The sequence below is a fragment of the Notechis scutatus genome, chromosome 5, assembly GCF_049901735.1.
Source record: "Notechis scutatus isolate UNSWTSFEM ecotype Mainland chromosome 5, rNotScu1.2, whole genome shotgun sequence".
In the NCBI taxonomy this organism is placed as follows: domain Eukaryota; kingdom Metazoa; phylum Chordata; class Lepidosauria; order Squamata; family Elapidae; genus Notechis; species Notechis scutatus.
This window is the reverse complement of record NC_142013.1, coordinates 73,972,817-74,000,381: the sequence shown is the minus strand read 5'-3', so window position 1 is coordinate 74,000,381 and position 27,565 is coordinate 73,972,817. Positions and strand designations below refer to the sequence as shown.

Genomic DNA, 27,565 nt, shown 5'->3' with positions numbered 1-27,565 from the left:
ACTTGCTAAACCAACCATTAAGTGAGGACCACTTGTATTTGGTTTGCCAGTCACCTGGCCATGCCCACCCAGTCACATGACCACCAAACCACATCTACCCGGCCATGTGACCACCAAGCCATGCCCAGCCAGCAAGCCACGCCAGCCATCATGTGGCCAGCAAGCCATGCCCAGCCAGTCATGTGTCCAGCAAGCCACACCCTCAAATTAGGCCACAACCACATAAATTTGAGTTCCACCCCTGGGTGTGGGCACTGAGGATGAGTTTGTAGCACCAAGGGGGTGGTGGACTGAAAAAATTTGGGAACCACTGGTTTAGAGAATAAGTGAATGATAGTGACAGAATCTTCTGGTTTTAGGTATATTTGGGTAAAGCAGATAAACAGGCCCTTGTGCCCTTTAAAGTTCAACAGCAATAAATAACATTATCTCCAATAATTGCCTGGATATAGCTGCTGCTGATAGATCTTTTGTGAAATATGTTAGAGATGTTCAATTCCTAATTTGGATTAAGAACAGCTTTTATTAGGGAAATTTGAAAAGCAGCCCCACATGCAATGAATGATAACAGCCTAGGTGGAGCTTACAAGAGCATAGATAATTTGGCTCAACTCTCCAGTTATGATCACTGTTGGCAAAGCAGCCCAATATGGATATAAGATACTTCACAGAGAAAAATCTCTTGAGTAATGATATTGGATCAATGAACAACTTAGATTGCATACCAGATTTTTCTGTGACATATAACCTCTTTTAGAATTGGTTGAACAATATTCGTTTTATGTTCCCTCTGCTACTAGAAACATTCAGCTCATTATTATCTAATGTGCCACTTAAGCTTTATGCTTTAATCACCAAATATATAGACCAAATATCAAGGTGATGTGTGGAAATATATACCCCATTAAAGTATATTATTTCTGTTTCATTTCATATATATTCATATATATATTTTCTATTAGATTTAATGTGGCAATTTTTCTCCCTTGTTGGGACAGGTGCAGGATTCAGCTGTGTTGGATTTAGTATATGTGTCACATTGCAGAGAGCTTAGATTTCATATCATGCCTTCCTTTTTCTCAGGTTTTTCCCATTCCGCCTTTACATTTGGAATAGAGAGTCATATTAGCCAATCCAATATCAATGGAACACTAGTGCCACCTGCTGCCCTTATCTCTATACTTCAGAAAGGCCTACAGTATGTGGAAGCAGAGATAAGCATCAATGAGGCAAGTATCACCTCTTCCTTAGGTAGAAAATGCTTTACAATTAGAGCTTGATCAACCTAAGACAGTTTGCTTGAGTTGATGCAAATGTTGAAGGACAGAAGAACAAAAAAACTAGACCTGACTTATTTGTTAATGTTGGTTTAATTAAAATGGACATGCCTGTTTTTCTTTCACTGGTAAAAGCTCTAGGGCAGGGGTGTCAAACTGGTGGCCTGCAGGCCAGATGCATCACTGCAGGCCATGCCCACCTCAGCTCCGCGAATGGGAAATCATCGCAAAATGTCACATGACGGCAACCTGTGACACGTGCTCTAGGGGCTCTTCGTTCATTCTGTTCCTTTGAAAAATGAAACAGTTTTCATTATTGCAAATGTTTCATGTATAAACCAATCTGAAAAGTGATTAAGTGGGGTATTCACCTCTCTGATACAGATGTGAATGGCCAGTGAGTTTTACATCACCTAAAACCCACTTATAACACCACCTTAGTTGCATCCCTCTTTTATTAGAATTTGTTTAGCTTTAGAAGTGAAAGTGGGGGGAGGGCAGATTTATTCCGCTGTTTGTTGTATTCTGGTTTATTCTTTCTTGAGTTTTTATATTTATTTTAAATTAGACATTTTTATCCAGCTTTTATCATTTTTAGAAACAACTCAAGATGATGAACATATCAAAAATTCCTCCTTCATCCTATTTTCCTCACAATAACAATCTTGTGAGGTAGGTTAGTCTGAAAGAGAGTGATAGGCCCAAAATCACCTAGCTGACTTTCATGCCTAAAGCAGAATTAGAACTACTGTTCTGATTTCTAGCCTGGTACTTTAACCAATAAAACCAACTGGCTCTTCTTTTTAATTTTACTTTCTACTTTTTTAGTTTCTACTTTTACTTTCCTCTACTTTTTCCATGTTTAATGTTTGTATTGTTTTCCTCCCTTATCTCTTAATCTACTGACCTGATTAACAGTCCTTATTGGTTCCTTTCATATTCTTCCTAAAATAATCAGAACCAAATCTGTTCTTTTTGTTACTCATCTGTTTCTGTCTAGTCTAGTACTGAATAAGTATGTTATTTTATGCCATACTGACATAATGAAGTAGTAATAATATACATTGCTAAGATTTCTTAAACACAATTATTTAAAAAACAGTTCAAACTGCCCTTCTGGAAAAAATCTTGCCAGCAAGCCTCTAAGTCTTGAAAAGCAGGTGGTCAGAGGTTTGTTCAATTTTAAATAATTTTTGAAGGCTGCATTTTAATCTTACTAACTACTTAATTGGAGTTAAAAGTTTCTATAATTTAAAAAATGCTTAGACTTTCTTCATTGTACTAACTCTCCCTTGTAATTGTTATTTTGAACATCTACTGAATGAAATCTTGATATTTTCAAGCACAACTTTGCAGAATTAATGTCTTCTAAAGTAGGATTTTTCAAACTGGTTTCTGCAGGACTTGTATGGATTCCATCAGACAAATAAGAAAAAGTCCTGTCTGTTTAAGGTTATTTTTCTTCCTTAATACCTTGCACAAAAGTTCTCTCCCAGAAGTGACTGAAGTATAGTGAGAAAGATAGGATTTGTCAGTAGTCGTTTAGAAGCTCTGCCCCTCTTGATAAGAGGTTTTGAGAATATTTTGAATAAACAGGTTGCCTTTTGAAAAAAAAATAGAAAACCTCTGTTGAAAAATATACAACATTCCTTTTTTTATTCCATTGTCCCTAAAAATAAATCAGAGTTATGCATTTTAGTACTTAAACTGTAATCTAAATTGAATTTTATCAGATTGATCAAATTAATTAAAATATGTTTGAATTCTATTTCAAAAGAATGGAACAATGTGTTGTCTTGCACATTGAATTCAGATTTGATCTTGGCTGAAATAATAATGTTGTCAGGTCAAAGTCAGAACTAGGATAGAACTTCAAAGAATTTGAAGTCTTTCAACAAATTCTGATCATTCTTAATTTTCCAGTTCTTGAAAAGGATGGCTTAAGATTGTATTGGTGTTCTTAATTTTATCAATTTATTTAATTTGTTTATATGACCATCCATCTCACCTAATATGACTCTAACATACGTATGTATGTATGTATGTATGTATGTATGTATGTATGTATGTATGGTATTTAGCTTTGTTCGGGTATTTTCCCACGTCATTATAGTTGTGCTTTTAAAGTTGTAGTGACGTTTCAGCAGAATCTCATCTGCCATCATCAGGTTTCTGTATTGTGTTCGTCTGTGAGTCAGACTTTCACAGCCATTTCTGTTTTTGACAGAAACAGAAACAGCTGTGAAAGCCTGACTCACAGATGAACACAATACAGAAGCCTGATGATGGCAGATGAGATTCTGCCGAAACGTCACTACAACTTTAAAAGCACAACTATAATGACGTGGGAAATACCTGAACAAAGCTGAATACCATACATATAGATACGCGCGAAAACTTAAGAAAACATATACACTGCTCAAAAAAATAAAGGGAACACAAAAATAAGACATCCTAGATCTGAATGAATGAAATATTCTTATTAAATACATTGTTCATTACATAGTTGAATGTGCTGACAACAAAATTACACAAAAATGATCAATGGAAATCAAATTTAACAACCCATGGAGGTCTGGATTTGGAGTTACACTCAAAATTAAAGTGGAAAAAAACACTACAGGCTGATCTAACTTTGATGTAATGTTCTTAAAACAAGTCAAAATGAGGCTCAGTGGTGTGTGTGGCCTCCACATGCCTGTATGACCTTCCTACAATGCCTGGGCATGCTCCTGATGAGATGGCGGATGGTCTCCTGAGGGATCTCTTCCCACACCAGGACTAAAGCATCCCCCAACTCCTGGACAGTCTGTGGTGCAACGTGGCGTTGGTGGATGGAGAGAGACATGTTGTCCCAGATGTGCTCAATTGGATTCAGGTCTGAGAAACGGGCGGGCCAGTCCATAGCATCAATGCCTTTGTCTTGCAGGAACTGCTGACACACTCCAGCCTCATGAGGTCTAGCATTGTCGTGCATTAGGAGGAACCCAGGGTCAACCGCACCAGCATATGGTCTCACAAGGGGTCTGAGGATCTCATCTCGGTACCTAATGGCAGTCAGGCTACCTCTGGCGAGCACATGGAGGGCTGTGAGGCCCCCTAAAGAAATGCCACCCCACACCATTACTGACCCACTGCCAAAACAGTCATGCTGGAGTATGTTGCAGGCAGCAGAACGTTCTCCATGGCGTCTCCAAACCCTGTCACATGTGCTCAGTGTGAACCTGCTTTCATCTGTGAAGAGCACAGGGCACCAGTGGCGAATTTGCCGATTGTGGTGTTCTCTGGCAAATGCCAAACGTCCTGCACGGTGTTGGGCTGTAAGCACAACCCCCACCTGTGGACGTCAGGCCCTCATACCACCTTCATGGAGTCTGACCGTTTCTGACCGTTTGAGCAGCCACATGCACATTTGTGGCCCGCTGGGGGTCATTTTTCAGGGCTCTGGCAGTGCTCCTCCTGTCCCTCCTTGCACAAAGGCGGAGGTAGTGGTCCTGATGCTGGGTTGTTGCCCTCCTACGGCCTCCTCCACGTCTCCTGATGTACTGGCCTGTCTCCTGGTAGCGCCTCCATGCTCTGGACACTACGCTGACAGACACAGCAAACCTTCTTGCCACAGCTCGCATTGATGTGCCATCCCGGATGAGCTGCACTACCTGAACCACTTGTGTGGGTTGTAGACTCCGTCTATTGCTACCACTAGAGTGAAAGCACCGCCAGCATTCAAAAGTGACTAAACCATCAGCCAGAGAGCATAGGAACTGAGAAGCGGTCTGTGGTCACCACCTGCAGAACCACTCCTTTATTGGGGGTGTCTTGCTACCTGCCTATGCTTTCCACTTGTTGTCTATTCCATTTGCACAACAGCATGTAAAATTGATCGTCAATCAGTGTTGCTACCTAAGTGGACAGTTTGATTTCACAGAAGTGTGATTGACTTGGAGTTACATTGTGTTGTTTAAGTGTTCCCTTTATTTTTTTGAGCAGTGTGTGTGTGTGTGTGTGTATGTATATGTATATAATATGTATGTATGTATGTATGTATGTTGTGGCTCCGAGTCCTGAGTCATCATCTCTCCTGAAGGCATCGCCATGGACCCGTGTAAAGTGGAGGCCTTGTGTAGTTGGGAACCCTCTCGTCGCGTGAAGGATGTTCAACGCCTCTTGGGGTTCGCTAACTATTACCGGACCTTCATCCCGGGTTTTGCCAAGCTGACGGGTCCAATAACCCAGCTCCTTCGAAAGAAGGTCCCGTTCCAGTGGGGATCCCCACAGCAACAGGCTTTTGAGGCCCTCAAGAAGGCCTTCATCGCAGAACCTGTCCTGAGGCATCCTGATCCGCATCGTCCTTTTGTGGTGGAGACGGATGCATCCAACGTGGCTATTGGGGCTGTGTTGTTGCAAACCCCGGTGGATAGCGCGACTCTTTTTCCCTGCGCTTACTATTCCCGGAAACTCACTCCTTCCGAACGCAATTACACCATCTGGGAAAAAGAGTTTCTGGCTATCAAGGCTGCTTTCGAGACTTGGTGACATAATCTTGAGGGGGCCCGACACAAGGTGGAGGTCTGGACGGACCATCGGAATTTGGAACATTTGTCCATGGCGAGAAAATTGAATCAGCGGCAGATCCGGTGGTCGTTGTTTTTTGCCCGGTTCAACTTTTCTGTGACCTATATCCCCAGTGGTCATAATCGGAGGGCGGATGCCCTGTCTCGCAAACCTGAGTACCTTTGCCCCGAGAACCCCCTTCCTCTGCGGACGGTGCTGCCAGCAGAATCCTTGGCCGTAGTCCAGGAACCGGTGGATTTGCAGACTCAGGTACGAGAGGCGCAGCGCCTAGACGCTTGGTCGCAGCAGAGGACCAGGGAGGTTGGACCCGACTCCCCATGGACTTTGGAGGAGGGTTTACTCAAGCATCGGGGCCGGTTGTACGTGCCCACGGGGCCGCTTCGAGCCCTTATTATGACTCAGTCTCACGACAACCCTGCAGCCGGTCATTTTGGGTTTTTTAAGACTCTCCATCTTGTCACGCGGACTTTTTGGTGGCCTCGAGTCCGGCATGATGTCCACGCCTATGTCACGTCTTGTGTACCGTGCAGGCAAGCAAAAATCGCGACAGGTGCGCCTCCTGGTCTTCTTCAACCTCTGCCGACTCCGGAAAGACCATGGGGAGCAATTTCCATGGACTTCTTAACTCACTGGCCATCTTCATCCGGATTTATGACTGTAGTTGTGGTGGTCGACATGTTAACCAAAATGGCCCACTTTATTCCATGTCATAAATTACCTTCGGCCCGTACTACTGCCCGGTTGTTCTTGCAGCATGTGTTTCGTCTCCATGGTCTGCCGGACAGGGTAGTTTCGGATCGCGGTGTTCAATTTACTGCTCAATTCTGGAAGAGCCTGATGACCGCGTTGCAGGTGCAGGTGTGCTTATCGTTGGCGCACCATCCAGAGACTGATGGTGGGATGGAGAAGGTGATTGGCATTCTCGAACAATATTTACGGTGTTTTGTCAATCACCAACAGAACAATTGGGTTGCTTATCTCCCTCTGGCGGAGTTTGCCTTCAACAACTCCCAGCACACCTCCACCCAAATGACACCTTTTTATGCGAATGTGGGCTTCCATCCGCGGCTTTTTCCATTGACACTTTTAGATTCCCCGGTTCCCGAGATGCAGGAATTCTTGTCGGAATTGCATTCTGTTCAACAATTGATTAGACAGCAATTGATAGGGGCCAAGGAGGACTATAAAAGGTTCGCGGATCGCTCTTGCCGGGCAACGCCCCCCCTGGCTGTGGGAGACCGGGTGTGGTTGTCCGCGAAACATCTTCGGGTTGACTGCTCGATCAAGAAGCTGGACCATAGGTTCATCGGCCCGTTTCCTATCGAGGCGGTCATCAACCCCATAGCTTATCGTCTGACCCTACTGCGCTCCATGCGCATTCATCCATACTATCTTACCATGCCAAAAATAAAACCCAATGCCAAACCACAACCTAAAGAGAACATAATCCCCACCAATGAACAACAAGACTCCTGCACATGCCTTAAATGCTACAAAAATCTAGAGGATAATGAAAACTCCATCAAATGTTCTCTGTGTAAGAAATACACTCATCATGACTGCTTGGGATTAACCAAGCAATTTATTCAATACCTGGAATCATCCAATGAGTTTCCATATTACTGCAAATCATGCAAACCCAAACTGGATCTGTTGGAAAGAATTGATACCATTGAAACCATAGTAGCATCCCTGGACGCATGCAAACCCAAACTGGATCTGTTGGAAAGAATTGATACCATTGAAACCATAGTAGCATCCCTGGACGCCGTAAAAGAAAGAATATCCAACCTTGAAAAAAAAGAAACAACGCAAAAACCTGAACTTCCAATAGCTACAAACCACATCTCTACCCAACAACCACAACCCAATCCAAAACCCAATCCACAAATAAACACAACCCAGACAAATATTGATATCCCAATCCTCATCAGAGAAGCTGTTGAGCGTGAACGGAAACGTCCAAACGCCATCTTATTTGGTCTAGAGGTCACCAATAACAATGATGACATCACAACTGTCCGAAACATCATCAGGGATTATCAAGCATCAACCATCTCCGCTGATGAAATACTTGACATTTCACGCATTGGCCGAGAGCTCAATAACAGTGACGGCTCTGTGGCCCCACGCCTGTGCAGAGTCATTTGCAAAAATGAATCAAGCAAACGTAAATTCATTTATACTATAAACTCACTCGCCAAAACCAACACCAACCATAAGAACCTCCGTTGCCGCCCTGACCTAACCATACAGCAACGTGCCCGCTCCCGTGTACTCCGCATTGAACTCAAAAACCGTCTAGACAATGGAGAGAAGGACCTGTACATTGACTACCATGCTGACTGTATCAAAAGTAAGCCACGCAACCCAATACTCAGCTTTTACCCTCAACCACAACCCTACCTCAACCGTTCCACCATCACCCAAGACTAGGCACGCACGCCCCCCAACTACCTCAATTCCAACTACTGCCGGCCTTAAATGCAAACTACTCAATGCAAGAAGCCTCGTGAATAAAATACCTGAATTTCTCATCCTCCTAAATATGGCTAACTTCGACATTATATTTGTCTGTGAAACATGGCTCAATGCATCTCTCCCGACTCCATTACCACAGTAAGAGACTATCATGTTTACCGATCAGATCGTGAAAATCGTCGAGGAGGTGGTGTTGCTATCTTCTATAAAAAATCCTTACATCTAAAAAATATCCAAGTTACCCAGGAGCTTGCTCTTCCTGAGACCATCATCTGTGAACTATCCTTAAATATCACAATTCGATTCTTACTATGTTACAGAGCACCTGATTATGACATCGAACATGTAAACAAGCTAAATACATTACTAACATGGGCTGCATCCTGCCCATACCCTTTTATCTTTCTTGGTGATTTCAATCTACCTCATATTGACTGGACCCTAAATGATTGTACAACTGAAATCATACACACAACCTTCTACAATGCTATTACAAATCTGGGACTGGAACAACTAGTAACCAACAACACTAGACTAAACAACTGCCTTGATCTCATCTTCTGCAATAGTTTGAATTTAATTTACGGAATACAAACTAAAGAACCCTTTTCCAGCAGTGACCACAATATGATTGACTTTTGTCTCAACATACGTCCACACAAAAATCACCACAATGATGTAATCCCCAATTGTAACTTCAAAAAAGGCAACTATGATCTTATACACAACAATCTCTCATCCCTTGATTGGCAATCTCTATTCAATGGATGCAATACTGTTGAAGACCATTACAACATATTTTTACTTGAAGTCAAAAGAGTCATCAAACTATATGTACCAACAACAACTCCCAAAACAAAACAAAAAAGCAGATTACCCATATCAATAAGGAAACTTCAATCCAAAAAGAGATCACTCTGGCGGAAAAACAAATCTGGTCACGTTGCCAATTTCAAAACCGATACAAAAATTTATGCCACCAGATAAAGACCGAATGCACCAATTATCACATTAAACAAGAGGAAAACCTTCTAAGCACCAATTCCACCCGTGCTTTTTACAATTTTGTAAACAACAAACTAAAAGACTCAAGGTCCATCCCTCCCTTGATAGGACCTGATGGTAAAGACTACAACGACGACACCATTAAAGCCAACATCTTTAACACATTCTTCGGCTCAGTATTTGTAAACAGCAATGGATCATGCCCAGTATTTCCTAGCCGTACCACAGATAACAACAATGATCTAATACATATCGACTTCACAGAAGACAATGTTGAAAAAGCACTATGCAATCTAAAACCATCTCTATCTATTGGACCGGATGGAATATGTGCCTACTTCTTAAGAAAGCTATCCACTGTCATAGCCAAACCTCTAAGCATAATCTTTGAAAAATCTTTCAGAACCAGCTCCTTGCCTAACCTATGGTCACAAGCCACAGTCATCCCCATCTTCAAAAAGGGAGAGCCAAGCCTAGTTGAAAATTACAGGCCAATCTCCTTATGCTGCGTCACCTGTAAAGTCATGGAATCAATTATTAACCAATCCATCATCCTCCACTTAGAGACAAATAACCTACTCTCCAATAAACAATTTGGTTTCAGAAAAAACTATCCTGTAATCTGCAACTCTTACACTGCAAAAACATATGGACGACACAACTCGACCAGGGCAAAGCAATAGACGCAATCTACATAGACTTCTGTAAAGCCTTTGATTCAGTGGTACACGACAAACTACTCCTAAAAATAAAATCCTATGGTATCTCTGGACAACTGAATAACTGGATAGAAGCATTCCTGTCAAACAGACAACAAATGGTCAAAATCAGGAGCGTCCTATCAAATCCAGTACCTGTCAATAGTGGTGTTCCCCAAGGCAGTGTTCTAGGACCAACTCTCTTCATACTCTACATAAACGACCTCTGTGATCATATTAAGAACAATTGCGTTCTCTTCGCTGATGATGTAAAGCTGTTCAATACCACAGACAATACTGCTACCCTACAAAAAGATCTTGACTATGTATCAGAATGGTCAAACAAATGGCAACTTCAAATCTCAACAAATAAATGCTCTGTCTTACATATTGGCAAAAAAAATCAGAAAATAAAATACAAGCTGAATAGTCAAGAACTTGTTGATGACCCATGCTCTGTAAAGGACCTTGGAATACTCACCTCTAATGATCTAAGTGCTAGAGCCCACTGCAACTACATAGCCAAAAAAGGCATTAAGAGTTGTTAACCTAATCCTACGTAGCTTTTTCTCTGGTAATATCACACTACTAACCAGAGCATACAAAACATTTGCTAGACCAATACTCGAATACAGTTCATCAGTCTGGAACCCACATTACGTATCTGATATTAGCACAATTGAGAAAGTCCAGAAATATTTCACAAGAAGAGTTCTCCACTCCTCTACTCGTTGTAGAATACCTTATGCCACCAGACTTGAAATTCTAGAACTAGAAAACCTTGAATTACGCCTGTCTTCGGTCTGACTTAAGCATGGTATATAAAATCATACATTGCAATGTCCTACCTGTCAATGAATACTTCAGCTTCAACCATAACAACACAAGAGCACACAATAGATACAAACTCAAAGTAAACCGCACCAAACTTGATTGCAGGAAATACGACTTCAGCAATAGAGTGGTCAATGTCTGGAATACTCTACCCGACTCTGTAGTTTCTTCCCCAAACCCCAAAAACTTTAACCTTAGACTGTCTACTATTGACCTCACCCCTTTCCTAAGAGGCCTGTAGGGGGCGTGCATAAGCGCACCAACGTGCCTACCGTCCCTGTCCTATTGTTTCTCTTATTCTTTTATTTTTCTTATATGTACCCATTTCATGTATTCACAACTATGTATACATTTATACTTATTATCTTGTAAACAATTGGCAAATCAAATAAATAAATAAATAAATAAATAAATAAATAAATAAATAAATAAATAAATCCTGTCTTCCACCGTTCCCTTTTGGTTCCTGACGCCCCTTCATGTGATCTCCATCCTCCCGCTGTAGATGTTCCACCACCTGTACCCGACGATGATACCGCTGCTGACGGCACAGTGGTCAGCATTTGGGATTCCCGCTGGCTGAAAGGATGGTTTCAGTATTTCATTGAGAGGGTGGGGGATGGACCGGAGGCCCTTTCCTGGGTGGATGCTTCCACGTTCCACGCCCCGGACCTTATACGGAGCTTCCATGAGCAGTTTCCCTTGAAACCACGTCCTGATCGTCAGACTCGGGGGAAGGGCCCTGCGGTGAAGGATAGTGTTGTGGCTCCGAGTCCTGAGTCTGCATTCTTAGAGGAAGAGGACTCGGAAGATGAGGAGGTGGAATTGGGAATGCCTTCCTCCCCAGGACCTTCCTCTTCGGCAATGCCTTCCTCCCTGATTATGCCTCAGGTTTCGGCAGATAACCAAGAGGGACAGCCTGAGGCTAATCTGGAGGAGGAGGGCATATCGGAGCAGCCTTTGACAGAGAATCAAGCAGACGAATGTTGGCTTGATGCTAGGCAGCGTCGCAGGAAAAAGTGTGAGCTGCAACGCAGGAGACGTGGACAAATCAGAGACTGAGCTGAGTTAGTGACACACCCCACAGGGAATAAAAGTGGGTGTGTTTGCTGTGGGAACTCCATATGGGACAAAGTGTGAATTTTCTGTCGGGTTTCGGTGTATCCTGTTTCTTGAAAGCTTTCGTGATTAATGTTTCTGTTATCTTGTCGGACTTGGCAGGCAGCGTGTGTGATACTGCCAAGAATATTGCCAGCTCAAAGGAATTAACTCTGTAAATACTGAATCTTCTTGCCTGCTTGTATTTGGTTAGAGTTTGGACTTCTCATCTTCTTTGTAAAGGTGAGACATAGCATATATATATATGTTATGTGTATATATATATACATATATACATGTGTATATATATATATACACACATATACACACACACACACACACACACACACACACATTAATCCAATAAAACAATATATACACATATACACACACATACATACCACAGTAACATCTCTGTGATCACACACACACGCACACACACACACATGTAACTATGGTTACTGCTTTTATTAATATTCTTCCAGAACTCCCTTCACCAAAACCCCAGAACTGTCCCAATTAAGTCCAGCCACAAGCAGACCAATGCTAGTTCACAGAGCAATGGCCAATGACACTTGAAAGTAAAGGAGTAAAGGAGTCAACAACATACAGTTGTATCCCTTTCAGAAGTTGTATCCCATTCAGAACGAGGTCGGTGTATGAGCGGTGAGGTGAAATTTTCTCTACCTCTCTCTTGCTGAACACATCGGCATAGTAGAAAAAGTAGAAGAGAGGTGCATTGTGCTATGATAGACTATTTAGCTACATGATTCATCCAATGTTGGACTAGAAATACTTTTTCTGATCTAAAAAAGGAATTTTATTATGTTCTTATTTAACCTTCATGAGAAAAAAAGAAATAAAATGAATTTTCTGAATCTCCCAAAATCCAACCTTTGTAAATTAAGATTCCAGATCAAAAGGTTTCAAATGAAGCTTTTGTTAAGTATAATTTTATGTGATACTCTGAGCAATGTCTTCTGAGGATTAGTCAAAATATTTTTTCTTGTTCTTAAGTATATGATTGTCAATTTCATTGTCAGTATGTGACTTCCATAATATATTTTCTGATTAATCATTCAAATTTTTTCATCATTATGTAGAACAGGTAGTCCTCAACTTACGACCACAATGGAGTCTGAAATTTATGTTGCTAAATGAGAAATTTGTTAAGTGAGTTTTGCCTCATTTTATGACCATTCTTGCCACATTTGTTAAGTGAATCAGTTAGTAACATGGTTGTTAAGTGAATCTTGTTTCCCCATTGACTTTGCTTGTCAGAAGGTTGCAAAAGTGGATCACATGACTTCAGGACACTGCAACCGTCATAAATGTGAGTTGGTTGCCAAACATCTGAATTTTGATCACATGACCATGGGAATCACACAATGATCCTAAGTCACTTTTTTCAGTGTCATTGTAACTTTGAACCATCACTAAATGAACTGTTGTAAGTTGAGGACTGTAGTCTAGCAAGTTAGTAGTAAAAATTCTATAGATTCAATTGAAGACTATAATTTCAGATTATGTGGTAATTGTATTCTGTTTGGTTAGTATTTCATTTATTTAGCAGGAAAAACGTAGTTTAATTCTTTTTCTTTTTTTTCTTTCCATTCCTAGGATGGTACAGTGTTTGATGGCAGACCTATAGAGTCATTATCTTTGATAGATGCAGTAATGCCTGATGTAGTGCAAACTCGGCAGCAGGCTTTCAGGGAGAAATTAGCACAGCAGCAAGCTAGTGCAGCAGCAGTTGTAGCTACAACAGCAGCAACAGCAACAGCAGTCACAACTACTACAACAGTCACAACAACAGCTGTTGCTGTCCCACAGCAAAATACACCAAAGACCGGAGAAGCCACTGTGAATGGAGAGGAGAATGGGGCGCATGCAATAAGTAAGTTAAACTATGTTTTCTAATGGATATGTTTACATCAAATGCAAATTTATGCGGCAAAGCTAGATATAGGTATAGATATCTTTGAACTATAGACATTCTAAGATTTTTGTACTCAAAAACCAAAATCCACAGACACATTGCCCTCATTTTAGCCTTACATATTAGTAGATGTCTTTTCGATATTGTCTTTTTGGTTCAGATAACTTAACTACAAGGTGATTACCAAATAAACATTTTGAAATTCTAAATTGTATTGATATGTTTAAACACCATAAATTCTCATTAATCCTAATGTGCTGGTAATAGAAGTGTGGGCTTAAACTGTCAATCAATAATGGACTTGTCCTCTTAACATTTCCAATATTTATGCTTAATCCAATTTTCCTATTAGTTTTGTTACTGTTGTTTTATGTTCGTTGTTTCTGTTTTCACTATGCCTAAAATTAGTTTACATAGATTTACATTTGTTTTGCAGATAATCACTCAAAACCAATGGAAATCGATGGGGATGTTGAAATTCCTTCTAATAAAGCAACAGTTCTTAGGGGTCATGAATCAGAAGTGTTCATCTGTGCCTGGAATCCTGTCAGTGATCTACTAGCATCAGGGTAAATTATGGATTAAAACAAATGTAAACTTTGTGAGATTTTTCATTCTTGCCAACAGTATCAATTCTAGCAATAACGGCAAATAGAATTGACAGATAATCTTCATTCTTAGAAGAAAGGCATGTGCACATATGATAAGTGGATTTTCTACTAATATATAATAATATTATTTCAAAACAATTTTGAGCCAACAGAACCCCAAGCTTTTCTTTGTGAGTAATATATGTATTCATTCTTTTTAGATCTGGTGATTCCACTGCCAGAATATGGAATCTTAATGAAACCAACAATGGTAGTTCCACACAACTAGTTTTGAGGCACTGTATAAGAGAAGGAGGGCATGATGTTCCCAGCAATAAGGATGTGACATCACTAGACTGGAATGTAAGTTGACAGATAAAGCTCTTCTAAGTTATCTATAGAACACAGCTTGTGTATAAAATATAATTGTGTGTGTGCGCGCACGCACGCGCAAGTTGGTAAGTGAATGAATGAATGAATGAATGAACAAATTAATTAATTAAATGGATTAATTAATTAATTAATCAGAACCAGCTTGCTGTAGTGATTAGGGCACCAGACTAGAAACCAGAAGACCATCAGTTCTAGTATGAAAGCTGGCAGAGTGAGTTTGGGTCAGTATCTCTCAACCCACAACATCATGCTCAGGTGGCAAACCAATCGGTCAATTCATGTTGCTAGCAAAAGATCAACACTCAGTTGATTCAAAAACAAAAAGTGGAATCTGCACTTAGGAAGTTATAGATACAGTATAGATCTGTGGTGGCAAACCTATAGAATGCGTCCATGCTCCCGTTTCAGCACTTGGTGCCAAAAAGGTTCGTCAACACTGGTATCAATATAAATATTTCTTCCAATTTTTCCTTGCAGGTATAATAGTAATTTAGGTGTAAGCAATTTGATGCCTTCTAGATGTTTTGGATAATGGTTCAGCAGCTCCCATTAATATTATCAGTTATTTTAAACATATGCTAATAGTCTCCTTACACCCAGAATTGGACTAGTGTGCTTATGGAACACATTGAAAATGTCACAATTTTTTCTGCAGTAAAAGTTTATTTTGAGAATATTGTAGATGGGAACCATTTATTTATATATTCAAAATAAAAAAAATCATATGTAATATTTAAATAAAATAATATATTTCTAAAGATCCATAGAGAATCTATCCTTTAGTTTTGTATTTTTCAAAGTTACAAAGATTAGAATTTATAATTTAAAAAATGAATCAGAAAATACATTTTAAAAAAGATTCTTTCATTTTGATCAGTGAGTAACAAATGGAAAAATAAATGTATCAAACTACAATAAAACATCCATATGAATGTTATTAAAGTGAATAAAATATTACCTAAGATTACCTAAGGGATGCGGTGGCTCAGTGGCTAAGACACTGAGCTTGTCGATTAGAAAGTCAGCAGTTTGAATCCCTAGCACCATGTAATGGAGTGGGCTCCCGTTACTTGTCCCAGCTTCTGCCAACTTAGCACATAAAAAATGCAAGTAGAAAAATAGGAACCACTTTGGCGGGAAGGAAGCAGCACTCCGTGCACCTTTGGCATTTAGTCATGCCAACCACATCCCTACAGAGACATCTTCGGACAGTGCTGAGTCTTCGGCTTAGAAACGGAGATGAGCACCGCCCTTAGAGCCAGAAAGTACTAGCATGCATGTGCAGGGGAACTTTTACCTTTACCTTAAGATTATGTACATTACATCCATAAAATTTATGAAACTTCTATTAATCTATAAAAAGATTATAATTCCTATTAATCTATAAAAAGAAAAAGCATAGATTCAGTTATTCTCATGTACAGTGATACCTTGGTACTCAACTGCTTTGAAACTCATCAAATTTGGTACTCAATGCATTTTGATGTGAATCTTTTGTCCCGGTACTCATCATTTGTTTGGTACTCAACTCACAAGCTAGAACTTATTGGTGTCGGCTGCCTTGTAACTCACAACATTATTCCTTATGGGAAAAAATCGTTTGGTACTCATTGTTTTGGGTACTTATTGCGCCTCCCAGAACCAATTACGGTATTAAAGTTTACATTATACAAAAAAAACAAAACCTAAATGCTAAACTTATACTAAAAAAATAAGCATATTTAATAAGTATGAAATATCAGGGCATAGTTTTTATGCTCTTGCAAAAAAATTAAACAGTTATCCTCTTTTAGTATTTACAGGCAGTATAACAATATTCAGAGATTTTTGAAGGCAATAGTATATAGCAAACTTTTTTTATTTGTAGAAATGTTTTTTTCCAGATTATTGGCTTTTACTTAGTACATTATCATACTGCCTATAGTTGTATGCATTTTTATCCAGCAACTTTTGTTGAGGAAAGGGAAATCATGAAACTTTCATTAGGAATATGTTACGGGGAGAAAGAGAGAGGGAAAACCTGATTATGTTGAGATAAAATTTTAACAGTAAATCCTTTCAGATCAGTTAAATTGCCACATTAAAATAATTATATATTAGCTAAATTATTGTGGTAATACTAGCAACAGCATAGCATTTAGACTTCTATGCCACTCCATAGTGCTTTTCAGCACTCTCTGGGTAGTTTGCAATGTCAGCATACTGCCCACAACACTGTGGATTCTCATTTTACTGACCTCGGAAGGATGGAAGGCTGAATCAACCTTGAGTCCTATCAGGATTATGGGCAGAGTTTGCCTCCAATAGCGCAATACTGCATTCTAACCACTGTGCCACCAGGGCTCTTTATCCTATTCTGAGAACAATATACTGCATTAACGGGCTTGTTTCTAGTTGTCAAACTAGCCATTAATTTTTGATATAAAGGGATATTGATATTTACCGGTACTCTTTGTCATGAAAGTATCTCCTTTTTTATACCAGAAAATCAGAATTGAATTATTGAATCATAACTTATTTGGGCTTCATATACAAAAAATCCTCTTCTTTTTGCATATTTTACAGAGTGATGGAACACTTTTAGCTACTGGGTCATATGATGGCTTCGCAAGGATATGGACAGAAGTTGGTAAGAAATAATTTTTCCAGATCATTAGATTTTTTTTTAATGATCCTAAATTTGTTTCAATGTTCAAGTTATTTAAAACACTGATTTTATTTTTGAATTCATCACAGGAAATCTTGCAAGCACCTTAGGGCAACATAAAGGGCCCATCTTTGCTCTGAAGTGGAACAAAAAGGGCAATTACATTTTAAGTGCAGGCGTTGATAAAGTAAGTGTTGAATTCTATAATTTGCAAGTATCAATTATCTAATTATCTTTTTAATCTTCTGTTTCAATTCTTGAAACAGCTGCTATTTTTGTACTTGCCAGATGGTGGTGCCACCCTAATCTTTATTTCTGTATATGCACAATACTATTATGATCAACTCTTGTGCAGTTTATAGATGGCCATATTTGTTATCTGTTGAAGACTCCACATTATCTGTTTCATGTGGATTATTTTGACTTTACAACTGATAGTGCTGTTTAACACCTAACTCATTTCTTCCACTTGCTTTTTCTTTTCTACCTAGACAACAATAATTTGGGATGCTCATACAGGTGAAGCTAAACAACAGTTTCCTTTCCATTCAGGTAATTAACTGTTATTTATGCTTGCTATATTTAACAAGCCGGAAAACTCAAGTTTACTCTGTCATAATTCATTACGTGTCACAAGTGACTATTAAACAGATTTAGGCTATTGGATCCTAGTTTGCTTGATTGCGTTTGTCTGATAAGAACAGAAGTCAAATAATTTTTGTTAGACAACTTTGAGAATAAAATTTTGAATATTGCCATACCATAAAGTATTGATAGACCAAATCACTGAGAAATATTCTTTATTCTCAATTATCTTTTATATAGGGGATAGTATCTTTGTAGTGATTTAGTCTGATCACATAATTATCATTGTACCAATGACATAAATTTATATAAATGATATCAAACAATATCATCATGTAAATTGCATAAATTATTCCATTTTCATCTTGTTATTCAAACAATATAAATTGCATTGGATATTTGGTGCCACAGACATTTTAAATGCTTTATGTCTGTTTTATGTCAAGATTTCATCTTGTATTATTTCAGTATAGAGTCTGGGCCACATGTTTAGTTCAAACTGATAGTGTTCTAAAAGTCTATCCTCTGGTTTCCCAAAAGCATTATTCTGGCATGCATGCAAAAATTACATTATTATCTAATTTATTCTGATAGTATTTTACGAGTTTCAGAAAGTATGCTGTGGGAATGTTTTTAGATTTGTTTGGTGTTTTTTCTCCTATAGGTAGTCCTTAACTATGACATAAATTGGGTCATCCACATAACTGACCCAATTTTACATTTTTTTGCAATGGTTGTTAGTGAAAATCACAGCCATTAAGTGAAAACTGCAGTTGTTCAATGAACTAATGGTTCACTAGCAAGTGGTTTTGCTGAAAACCAGAAGTAAATGCTGATTTTCAGCAAAACTGTCATAAAACACTTTAATATATGTTATTCGTATGATAATGTCATTAGAGTGGAAACTAGACCCACTGCATGCTGTGGCATCAAAGTCTGGTACGTAATGTTTTTATTCTATTGTAAATAGCAGTCATATTATCAGAATAATGTTGGTCATACTATCAGAATAATAATATAGTGTTAGGATGCTACATGTAATTTAATTAAATTAACAGTTGCAAAGGTAATTTGCTTCCTGGCCAAATTTCCTAATGGTCCCTTTCTGTCCTCCTTTCACAGCCCCAGCCCTGGATGTAGATTGGCAGAACAATACTACTTTTGCATCATGCAGCACTGATATGTGCATACATGTATGCAGACTTGGCTGCGATCGTCCAGTCAAAACCTTTCAAGGCCACACGGTAACATTAAGCAATAATCTTAACACATTGCAATTAAAACAGACTTTATCAATATTTCAGGAATACTATATTCTTAAATCAATAGCTTTCTAATCCATTTAGCTGACAGGCATATATTGAATTTTGAGAATATATATTTATGTCTTCATACAAAATAGAAACATGTTACTCTGGGATGGGAGTTTCCTCATTCAAAAATTAGCTGGCAAACAGGAAGCTAAGAAGGAAAGTTCCATTATTACCACAGATTGTTTTGCCTTCTTTCTAAAATGAGATAATACATTAGGGATTTTAGTCTTAAATTTAATCTTGTATATTCTTGGCAGTAAATTCATTGATGCTAATAAGAATGGAGTGAAATCAATTTTTATTTGTTATAGCTTTGCTTTAGAAAAATAGAAATTCTATTTTTATTAGAACATTAAATAGAATTCATAGTAGTGAATTGGTATGCAACACTTTCCCCAGAAATTATTTAAAACCCATAGGTATTTTTTTAACTTGTGAAGAGATCTGTAAAAAAGATAGCTAACTGTAATATTGGGAGAATGCAAGATAATTTATCAATTAAATATCAAATCCAGAAAATATATAATTTTAAATTGTAATTTATTTATAATATAAATTAAACTTATAATTTTGAATTTTTTAAAAAATGTTTAGGCTTATTATTATTGTAATTAATATAAAGTCTCTCTGCATTACACTACACACAACAGCAGATATAACAGCTTTTGCATTCTTACATGAGGCAATTTCTAATTCCAATTTCTAATTTTCAATACATCCCTATTTATTTATAAAACAGACAAAATGCCCATGAAATGATGTGGTAGTAATAATATTGCCTTAAGACGTTAATTCATTGACATTTAACCTCTATAAGCATCTCGCACAAAATCGCAAACCCTGCAGTAATTGTAATAAAAAGGGAACTTGCTTCCATCTGCATTGGGAATGCGTAAAATCTTGACATTTTAAAGGGATGTCTTGGACAAAATGAAAACAATAACCAAGCAACAGATTGAATTATCTCCAAATTTAGGCTTATGTTTCACAGAAGGAATAAAAAGTTGTAAAACAAGAAATCCATTGTTTATCTGCTTATAACAGCAAAATTAATCATTATCTTCCAATGGTAATATCTTAATAAACCTTTGCTTGCAAAATGGTTCAATAACATCCAGTCTATTTCCCTGTTTGAGAAACTTCTGAAAAATTTACGTTTTTTAAAATGTGCCAAAAAATTCAGCTTAAGTAGTTTGCTTGCTTGTAAAAAGTACAACACTGTTTATAGAGTATATACACTAATTCTAAAATAAATCCTTTATTTCAGAATGAGGTCAATGCAATTAAATGGGATCCTTCTGGTATGCTTCTAGCATCCTGCTCAGATGATATGACGTTAAAGGTATGATCTCAGGTCCAAGCATAATATTTCCAAGAACTTGAATTGAAGTTTATAAAACACTATCTGTAAAGTTTTCAAAGGATTTGCAATGTTTTTGAAACCATCTAAAAACAGAAATTACTAGTCTTTTTTCATAGTGACCTGCATTGTAGATGGGCAAAATATTTCTAAATGCAGATTTTATTTATCTCCATTCAATTGATTCTTTATATAGATTTGGAATATGAAGCAAGACACTTGTGTACATGACCTTCAAGCACATAACAAAGAGATTTATACTATCAAATGGAGTCCAACAGGACCAGGTACCAGCAACCCAAACTGCAACATTATGTTGGCAAGGTAAAAGCAAAACGATGCAATGTCTTCTATTCTTACTGTATACAAAAGCACTTGAAACACAACTTCTCTTCCCAATGTCAGATTTCCAAGTAATAGATCCATAGCAAACAAAAATCCGAGGCAGGTAAATTCCTCAAAGAAAAGCTTTGTTGGCACAGATCTGGTGAAAACCGACTCTGAAGGTTCTTGTGGTTTTCACCTAATTAAAAGTTTGTCACTTTCTCAAAACAAATTAGTCACATAGTCCAATCAAGGTGCTGTCTGGTTGCCTGGTGACATCACCCCGCCTTCCTCTGACTAGGTGTGAGAATGTCCGTGGTTCCCAAGAGAAAGTATTTTGTTTTGGCTACAAAATCCCAGCTATCTCAAATCCCCTCTCCCTATCCCTCAGCTTTCAAGATGGCTTCAGCCAGGTCCAGTCCCTTAGCATCCTGTACTCTCAGTTATATTTAACTATTTACATACAAATACAAAGTTATTGGTATTCTTCATAGAATATTAGAAGCATAAGCATGTCTTGAAAAATGTTCCTTGCATTGTCAGCACTGGCAGAGGAGGAACAGAGAACTACATTTTTGTGCTGAGCACCGAATAAGGGCTTTCTTCCTCTAACAGCTTGTGTAATTCCTATGATGCAGTTCCTACTTCATCCTTTTCCTCCAGGCCTCTTTATTTATCTCTGTTAAGTTTCATGGCCCATCTACATACTATTTATGACTACTGAGCTAATATAGGGCTTTGAGTCTAATATAGTTGTTCAAGGAACTTTGTCCATTGGGAAACCTCAGTATCAGCAATGGAATGGGGAGATAAGCCCAAGCACATATTTGCATAGGAAGGCAAAATACATTGCATAAGATCGATAGATTGTTTTAACTTTGATAGTAATGTTTTAATCACCTACCTGAGCAATATTCTCAATTTTAAAAAAGGTTTTATCTCTTTACTTCAGTGCTTCATTTGATTCTACTGTTCGGTTGTGGGATGTAGAAAAAGGAATCTGCACTCACACGTTAACAAAACATCAAGAACCTGTCTACAGTGTAGCTTTTAGTCCTGATGGAAAATATTTAGCAAGTGGATCCTTTGACAAATGTGTTCATATATGGAATACCCAGGTATGGTAATTTTATATCATGGCACTAAGATATAAATTTCAATATACTCCTTAATGTGTTTGTAACTTGTTTTTTGCTACATAATATAAATATTTTTGATACATACATTTAAATAAATGTGGCAGAGGCCTATGAATCTAATAGACTTAACAAAAGGATATTCCTGCCACTAGCAGTTTTTGTGTCTAGGAACAGATAGTACATGTAGGCATATCTTACATATGTTGTATAGTAGAATGTTCGTATTCTAAAATGATTTTCAGCAATAAAGCTATATAAAATTTGATTAAATCATACTTCTTAAAAACTTAATAAGTCCTTTCCCTCAGCTTTATGTTTTCATTAGTTGAAAGACATTATCAACAGTGTTCTTTCAGTAGCTTAATTAGAAGTAGATAACCTAATACTTTCCAAGTACTTTAAACTCCGATTGCCATTAGATTCAGAATGTATAATATGTACCATATGATGTAAAATAACAACAGAATGTCCTGCTTATAGTCCAGAGACATGTAGCAAGTCTGATTGTTTGAAAATAAATTTAAAGCATGTTTAATGGAGACACTTAAATGTTCATTGTTAGTGTGTATGTTTTTCACCATGATAGACTTCAGATTTTGACTTTAGTCCAAAAACTAACCTAATGTAATATTGTTGACTTTTTTTTTTATCTGTCAGAAGGACTGTTCTTATGTTGATTCTCAGTCAAATTCTCAAAAGCAACTTTGAGGCTAATGAGATTAGCTGTATTCCTTCCTAGAAATAGCAGTCTGCACTCAATATGTGAACTTAATTAAGAAATTAGTCCCGAAATATTGCTCAAAATACCAATGTATTCTGTTCAGCAGTGACTCTCCCAATGTTGCTAAATTTTTGGCAATCCTCACATTTTTATACTGGCTGAAACTTATCAGTTGTAGTTTGGATCTCTTGTTATAGGGTCACATTCTTATAAATTAGAGACAAAATTACATTTTAAGCGTAGTTTCACTCTTAGTTATTTTTTAATTCAGTTTTCAGTTTATGTAGACTCCTTACTTGTTACTCACCCAATATGTACCCTTAGTTAAAGGCCAAGTATTTTGTATAGTAAGTTAATAGTTAACAAATATCTATGTTATCAAGATAATGATGAAAACCGTCTTGAATACATTTGGGTCAATATAAAAGGGGGGGATGATATTGCCATAGGTGTATACTATAGGCCACTCAACCAAATAGAAGAAATAAATTATTTTTATAGTCAATTAACTAAACTATGTAGGAAGTACATCACGATAGTAATGGGGAATTTAAACTACACCGATATCAACTGGGAAACAAACTTTGCACCAAGTGGAAGATAAAACAGTTTCCTGACAAATGTAGCAGACAATTTTGTCTCCAAAAAATAAAGAAGGGAACCAGGGGATCAGCCATATTGGATTTAATTCTCACTAACAGAGATGAAGCTACAGGAACGTTGGGTGGGAATGATCATGCAATATTGGAATTCAACATTATGAAAGTATAAACAATAGAACAAAGTCAAACTAGAGTCTTGGACTTTAAAACAGCTAATTTCAATACACTTAGAACTTGAGAAGGATTCCATGGATGAGAATCCTCAAGGGGAAAACAGTACAAGAAGCTTGGAGAATTTTGAAAAGTGAGATTATAAAAACCCAGTCTAGCACAATTCTAATGAAGAAAAGTAACAGCTCTCAAAAGAAGCTAGCATGGCTGCATAAAGAACTCTCCGATAAATTGAACGACAAAAAGGACTTCCATAAAAAGTGGAAAGAGGGGCACTTAACTAAGGCAGAATATCAGCAGATAACCCAAGCCTCCAAAGATGAAAGCAGCAGAGCTAAGGCTAAGGCTCAAAACAAACTAAGGCTTGCAACAAAAGTCAAAAAATAAAAAAAAAGTTTCTTTCAGCATGTAAAAAATGAAAAAAAAAAATCAAGGAAACAATTGCTTCCTTAATGGGAGAAAACAGTAAGAAGGTGACAAGCAACAGAGAGAAAGCAGAACTGTTTAAATGGTTTTTTGCATCTGTCTTTACACAAAAGGAGAAAAACAGTCCATTCTTCTTCAAAAGATTAATAACATATAGTTATCCATTTGGAACATTTGGTCAAGTTATTGCTCCAAAAGCTATAGGCAAAACTAATGCAAACATTATTTACAGAAATGTATGTGTTACAATATCAGTTTGAAATTACAAACAAAATGGTATACATTTTCCCCTGAATGAAGGTGTTGTATTTTTTTTCATAGAGTGGGACTCTAGTACATAGCTACAGAGGTACCGGTGGAATATTTGAAGTCTGCTGGAATGCTAGAGGAGACAAAGTCGGAGCCAGTGCTTCAGATGGATCGGTATGGTTTCTTCAATTTTGGGGTTGTTGTTTTTAGTTACCCATAAATGAGTGCATTTCAACACTGCAACTATTTCTTCTTGTGATGCATTAGTGATCTCTCTGGTAAAAGGCATAATTCAAACAAATTTATTCAAGATATATTGGAGTAAAATCCAGAGCGCAATAAAATCTAGTTCTGAAGCTGAAGAGACAAGAAACTACAAATCTCAGTCTAAATAGAATTGTTAAATGTGGAACAGGTGCCCCCAACATTAAAAGATGGCCAAAAGTTCTTTGCCTTGAAAAGACGGGGGAAAGGCCTGAGGTTTAAATCCTGGACGTAGGGATTCTGGCTGTGTAGGCCTTTTGGAAAATTTGCATTAAACTTTGCTGTCAGGAGTGGCTGGCTGGGTAGGGAGGGGAAAAATGGTTCTTTTGCCCAGATACTTTTTCTTTTCTGGGAAGTGTGCAGCTGGAAGTATTTGCCAACAGAAAGTGAGAGTGAGGAAGGAGATAGAAAAGGAATGGAGGAGGAGCATACTTTCTTATTCCTTTCCTCTTGGGTTCCCTCCTGTTCTGCCATTCATTTCCTGCTGACTAGGCTAGAACACCCATGCGGGGCTTTGCACAATGCAACATCAATGCCTGACTTTTGGAAAAAGCAACCCATCCCAAACTGTTTCTTTGCTGGAAGATAAGACTCCTTTGGAAACTTATTCCAGCAAATTCCCATCATTGCTAAGCAGTCAAATGTGTAGAGGTTTAGTATGCTTGGATTTTAAACATTATTTACAAACATTATTTAACAGGAAGGATTTTCAGTGCCAGAGTAGGGAGGCAGCACTAAAGTAAGGAGTGGGGTGCCTCATGGCTCTGGGCAAGGCCTGGAAAGCCCAATGTACCCCACACATGAACTTCTCACTTCTGGTGCTGGAAATTCTCACTGCTAAAATCTAAGTGGAAAGCACTTTCTAGGGAAGCTGGCAGGGAAGATTGCAAATGGCAAGCACATGACTGTAAAACATTTGGCAATCTGTTGTAAGCAGTGTTTTGGGATGAATCTAAGTGTTTTACAGACAATAAAGCTATCTAAGGCTATCTTAATTTTGAGCAGTTGTTAAGGTACCAATCATAACTTGAAAATTAGCTATCATGGCCAAGTTCAAATAAAGATATTTCTTGCTTTCATTGTATGCTTTTACACACTTGAAAAAATTGAGTGAGGATTTGATTTTAGGCAATCCTCACTCTTCAACTAGCCTTTCTTTCATCTGACTGAGTCTTTGTAATACTCAGGATTTAAAACTGAGTGAGTGTGAACACTTTATGAAAATGCAAGTGTGCTCTTGTTTCTTTTCCTAATAGAATTGTATAAAATAGAATTATCAAAAGTTATTAAGAGTTTATTTGGTGCCCAATTCCCCTTTTCTGTGTTCCAGGTGTGTGTTCTAGACCTGCGAAAGTAAATATTTTAGAAGAAACTGCAAATGGACCAGCATTGAATGTAGAGGTAGAAGCACTCTTCAAACGTACTTTTAACCTCTCTGGAATGGCAAAAACTGGGGGAAATAAACAGAAGTAGAACTAAACAAATAATGCATTTCTCCCAGGCAAAAGGAGCTTGCAATGTTTTGTCCATCAACCTTCATCAAGGTTTTAAAACAAAATCACTTGGGGAGGGGGGATTTTTCCACTATGAGCCTACAGCCTTTGGAGGCAAGCAAGAAGGTGGCCATCAACAGCTAAACCTGCTGTTTGCTGGGGTCAGATCTCTGAGGCCTCATTTTGACAGCTGCTAAAAAGAAGAGGAAAAGCTGTGCCAAAAACAATAACAATTAAAAGGAAAACAAAATCTATGAAGCGAAATGCTTTGATAAACCAAAATGGGAAAAAATTCTCCTCCATGTGGTATTGCATTGTTTTTCTTTCTAGTTTGGACACTACAATTGCTCTCCCAAAGGACATTCAAAAACCAGTTTGTATTGATGATACACTCAAATTTGTAATCCCAACACTTTGTATTTTCTAGACTACTGTTATTTGTTCAGTGATTTTTTTCTTATCAGCTGGAATGTTACAGCCTTGACAATAATAGGCATAGGTTCAAATTGAATGTCTCTTTCTCTCTCTCTCTCTCTCTCTCTCTCTCTCTCTCTCTCTCTCTCTCTCTCTCTCTCTCTCTCTCTCTCTTTCTCTCTCTCTCACCAACTTTTTGCTTTGTCCTTTCCATTTGTGCCAAGTTAATGCAGAGGGCAGATGGGCATCATTAGTGACTGCTTCTATTTTCCATTTCTTCTCTTCCAACCTACCCCCATCTTTTCTCTTTTCTTTATCCTCTGATTCTGCTACTTCTTTAATGTTTCCATTCTTCAGATCTTGAAATCTGAAGGGCACTTTCAAAAAATTGTGTATTAAGTGCTTTAGGTGCCGGAAAAGCTTTTTACAGAAGAAAGATTACTTTTTAAAGAAAGAAAGAGCCCCATGTATTTTTGGAATAAGAAATAAAGGTTGTAGTATTTTTATGTTAAAACATAATTTTAGAAACTTAAAATATCTAACAGATGTGGATTGGATTGTGTTCCATCATTTAAAAGAACAATTCAGATGAATCCCTATTTAAAGATGCAGTATCTTTTTAATCTTCATGAAAGGCAGTTTTGCCTATACTTCTTTTAAAAAGACTCTTTAAATTAATCGTGCAAGTAGTAAAATATTCCATGGCATACAGTGAGGGAAAGACGTATATGATCCCCTGCTGATTTTGTATGTTTTCCCACTGACAAAGAAATGATCAGTCTGTAATTGTAATGGTAGATGTATTTTAACAGTGAGAGACAGAATAACAACAAACACATTTCAAAAAAGTTATCAATTGATTTGCATTTTAATGAGTGAAGTAAGTATGTGATCCCCTGTTGTGGCTCCGATTCCTGAGCCTGCGTTGTTAGAGGAAGAGGAAGAGGACTCGGAAGATGAGGAGGAGGAA

The 27,565-nt window shown here is 37.9% G+C and overlaps 1 protein-coding gene and 1 pseudogene across 3 annotated transcripts in view; both read left to right on the top strand.

Annotated features, from left to right (window-relative positions):
* Window positions 1–26,482, top strand: part of TBL1X (transducin beta like 1 X-linked) — a 153,748-nt gene extending 127,266 nt beyond the window's left edge. Inside the window, exons 4-16 of one of the 3 annotated variants that reach the window (XM_026666902.2) lie at window positions 1,084–1,229; window positions 13,586–13,862; window positions 14,341–14,473; window positions 14,716–14,857; window positions 17,453–17,516; window positions 17,624–17,721; window positions 18,026–18,086; window positions 19,242–19,363; window positions 20,700–20,774; window positions 20,989–21,116; window positions 22,069–22,234; window positions 24,497–24,598; window positions 26,019–26,482. In XM_026666902.2, coding sequence (XP_026522687.1) covers window positions 1,084–1,229; window positions 13,586–13,862; window positions 14,341–14,473; window positions 14,716–14,857; window positions 17,453–17,516; window positions 17,624–17,721; window positions 18,026–18,086; window positions 19,242–19,363; window positions 20,700–20,774; window positions 20,989–21,116; window positions 22,069–22,234; window positions 24,497–24,598; window positions 26,019–26,045 — 1,541 coding nt within the window. In that variant the 3' untranslated portion in view covers window positions 26,046–26,482. The remainder of the gene's footprint in view (window positions 1–1,083; window positions 1,230–13,585; window positions 13,863–14,340; window positions 14,474–14,715; window positions 14,858–17,452; window positions 17,517–17,623; window positions 17,722–18,025; window positions 18,087–19,241; window positions 19,364–20,699; window positions 20,775–20,988; window positions 21,117–22,068; window positions 22,235–24,496; window positions 24,599–26,018) is intronic. The other 2 variants (XM_026666903.2, XM_087967049.1) reach the window with 2 other exon arrangements.
* LOC148130536 (uncharacterized) lies at window positions 1,668–7,183 on the top strand (annotated as a pseudogene).
* Window positions 26,483–27,565: the final 1,083 nt, after the last annotated feature.